Source organism: Temnothorax curvispinosus, unplaced genomic scaffold (assembly GCF_003070985.1).
Source record: "Temnothorax curvispinosus isolate PA1 unplaced genomic scaffold, ASM307098v1 QBEX01016200.1, whole genome shotgun sequence".
In the NCBI taxonomy this organism is placed as follows: Eukaryota; Metazoa; Arthropoda; class Insecta; order Hymenoptera; family Formicidae; genus Temnothorax; species Temnothorax curvispinosus.
Genome location: NW_020225980.1, coordinates 8,777 through 11,811, shown reverse-complemented (window position 1 = coordinate 11,811; position 3,035 = coordinate 8,777). Strand labels below are relative to the sequence as shown.

At 31.3% G+C, this 3,035-nt stretch overlaps 1 protein-coding gene across 3 annotated transcripts; it reads left to right on the top strand.

The window, feature by feature from the left end:
- The first annotated feature begins 147 nt into the window (after positions 1-147).
- Positions 148-2,426, top strand: LOC112466450 (zinc transporter ZIP9-A-like). Of its 3 annotated transcripts, none has more exons than XM_025034543.1 (6): positions 150-257; positions 449-552; positions 654-780; positions 857-1,083; positions 1,523-1,657; positions 2,236-2,426. In XM_025034543.1, exons 2-6 carry the CDS (start codon positions 457-459, stop codon positions 2,248-2,250), a joined length of 600 nt encoding a protein of 199 aa, XP_024890311.1. In that variant the 5' UTR covers positions 150-257; positions 449-456; the 3' UTR covers positions 2,251-2,426. The 3 variants fall into 3 exon arrangements, with proteins under 3 accessions (XP_024890310.1, XP_024890311.1, XP_024890312.1); XM_025034544.1 differs by having other exon boundaries at positions 151-257; positions 432-552; XM_025034542.1 differs by having other exon boundaries at positions 148-552; positions 2,236-2,425.
- The last annotated feature ends 609 nt before the right edge of the window (positions 2,427-3,035 follow it).

Sequence of the window (3,035 nt, the reverse complement as noted above, 5' to 3'; positions counted from 1 at the left end):
TTTCTGACTGCCATGTGACAGCACCTTTATGCGTTATGCAAAAGTATGTGTTCCCCGCATGCTTGTCGACTTGCGTCGTTAACTGGAAAGCACCCAATATACTGGGCCGAACTTCCATAATGTTTACTATCTAGGTATTCTAGGTAATGAATTTAGCAATCTGTATGTTCACGTGCATCAGTCATTGATGTTGTTTTCCGTATTGTCCGCTGTTAGGCGGCAGGAGCCAATAAAGTGAAGAATTGTTGTTGTTTTATGTACATATACTTTTATCTGTTTGTAAAATTGCGATATATATATATATATGATATATAAGTGAGATAGATCAGTGTAAAGAGAAAGTTTATAATTTACGATTAACATGCAGTTAACCAATCTTGTTTTTACATGTGTATTTTATTAATTGATAATGTAATATTGGAAATTAATAGTTCCTTTCATTATTAAGAGAAAATAATGGAAGAGGTAGCAATGTTATGGATGCTTACTCTTGTTATGCTGGTTGGCTCTTGCCTGGCTGGATCTTTACCATTAGTCATGAGTTTGTCGGAAGTAAGATAATTTTTTATAATAAGATGAAAAATATTTTTTATATGAAATATTCTGAATGTATCAAAGCACGCTATACTGTATACAGTATTTGTTTTTTCTAGGACAAATTACAATTGGTGTCGGTATTAGGAGCAGGTCTTCTTGTTGGAACTGCATTAGCAGTCATTATACCTGAAGGTATAAGAGCTTTATTTACTGGTGAAATTACTAATGGAAAAGAGTTACATGGTATATAATTTTATATTTGTTATAATTTATGTATTTTCTAAAATCAATATCTTTAATTGATACTGCTATGTTACAGGTGATTTACATTCTTTAATTGGAATTAGTTTAGTACTTGGTTTTGTATTTATGCTTCTGATTGATCAATGTTCAGCAAGAAAAAGTGATGGAAGACAAAAAAGTGTTACAGCAACTTTAGGTCTTGTAGTACATGCAGCAGTTGATGGAGTTGCATTAGGAGCTGCTGCTACTACATCCCAAGCTGATGTTGAAGTGATAGTTTTTTTGGCAATAATGTTGCACAAAGTAAAGTTTCTGATCATCAACAGTTTTAACAATTGATTAACAAGAGCTTAAGGCTCCTGGGCTCTTGTTACAGTCATGTAAGGTCGTGACATCAGAAGCGAGAAATGACATGCTGAAAATTCTTGTATGCAATTTCCAAATAAAAAGATATTTGTGTAAAATAACACTTTAGATTACTTCAACACACTTCAAAAATATTCCGAGATCTGTCCCTTTTCTTTGACAGTTAATAAACAGTCGTAAAATGAATGTAATACAAAGCCTAGTCATGCGCCTGAATATAAGCCTGTATGTGTCATTTCTTGCTTCTGACAGTGGGATTCCAATATAACCACGGCGAGTATCTAGGAGCCTTAATAGCAAATGTAATATTAATGTAATTGCATCATTTCTATGTTCTTTGTGTTATTAAAAAATTTAATTATGGTGCCTTTTTTAGGCACCAGCTGCATTTGGACTTGTGTCATTTCTTCTTCATGAAGGTGTAGATAAAAAGAGGATAAGCAGACATTTATTAATTTTTTCTCTTGCGGCACCATGTCTTGCACTTGTGACGTATTTCGGGATTGGAAAAGTGAGTAATGTAAAAAATATGTATTTAAACTATACATGGGTAGTCTGAAAAGTTTTGAGCCTCAAACAAGTTTTTTTCGGTCTGGTCAAATTTTTTAACATAGTCTCCTTTCAAGTCGATGTTAGGCTCAAAACTTTTCAGACTACCCTTGTGTATATATATATGTATGTATAGTAACACTGCAAATATTAGAGTATTTAAAGTATGAGTATTATAAATTGTGCATTTCAACAAGCACAATTGAACAATATTCGAATATTGATTAATTTTTTTCAGATTTATTTTTTTGTTGGTTAAATAAAATCTAAGATAAATTTTTTAACAAACAAAAATATGATTCTATTAAATACAAGCCGTTTTCGGTCTAAGCATAGATCTTAGGCAGTTCAATATTAATTTTCCGTATATATGTATTATTAATAATACATGTGCATATATTCCAACTTCTGTGATTCTATTAATATTGAATATTTCAATAATTATAAAATTACAGGAGAAAGATTGTTAGTGATGGCATTAATCATAATGTATGTTAGTTTAAAAATTATCTTGTTTAAATTTAATTCAAATATTTGCAGCTTTTATCGGAATAAGAACTTTATTATATATGGATATAGTTCCGAATGACCCCTGCTTCCGATCGACCTAGAGTTTTACACTTAAGTTGTTTTACACTTAAGTTGTTTTCGATGTGAGGAATAAAGTTCGTGTGGTCCCAACTTTTGGAAATAAAAAAAATCTTATGAGCAATTTTTACAGCACTTATCAACTAATAAAATTGATTCTATATGATATATACAACATATATAAAATATAATATATATAGTATATATAATTTATATAGTAAATATCCGCACGAAATTACACTTAACCTAACCTAACCTAATCTTACTTTAATCGCCCATGTGGCACCTCATTAACTATATTTAATGTAAAATATATTAAGGGGATCCTGCAGTGACTGGCGAACTTCCTCGATGTCGATAATGTCAACCTTTCTAATTTTGTTTTCCTTATATCTGTCTTTGTCTAACGAAATGACATCTGTCCTTTTTTCGATTGCTCGCCATCTTACGCAAGATCCGGCAACTACTGTTGCTGCTCTTCTTGTCATCCTGCATCCGTATTTGCATTACTAAAATAATTATTAGATGGATCTTGTTTTTGTACGCATTAAATCTTACTTCTACTTACACGATATTATTCCTACATGTTTTCCCAAGGGTGGATGATAAACATTATGTACGTATAAACTGTAGAATTTTTGTTTTAAGCAAATATTGTCGTCAGGTGACAGCTGTGTATGTGCCCCAATAAGTAATATTTTTAATTTTTTAGTGCTTTTGATATAAAATCGCGTTTTCCACCCTAGATTTTT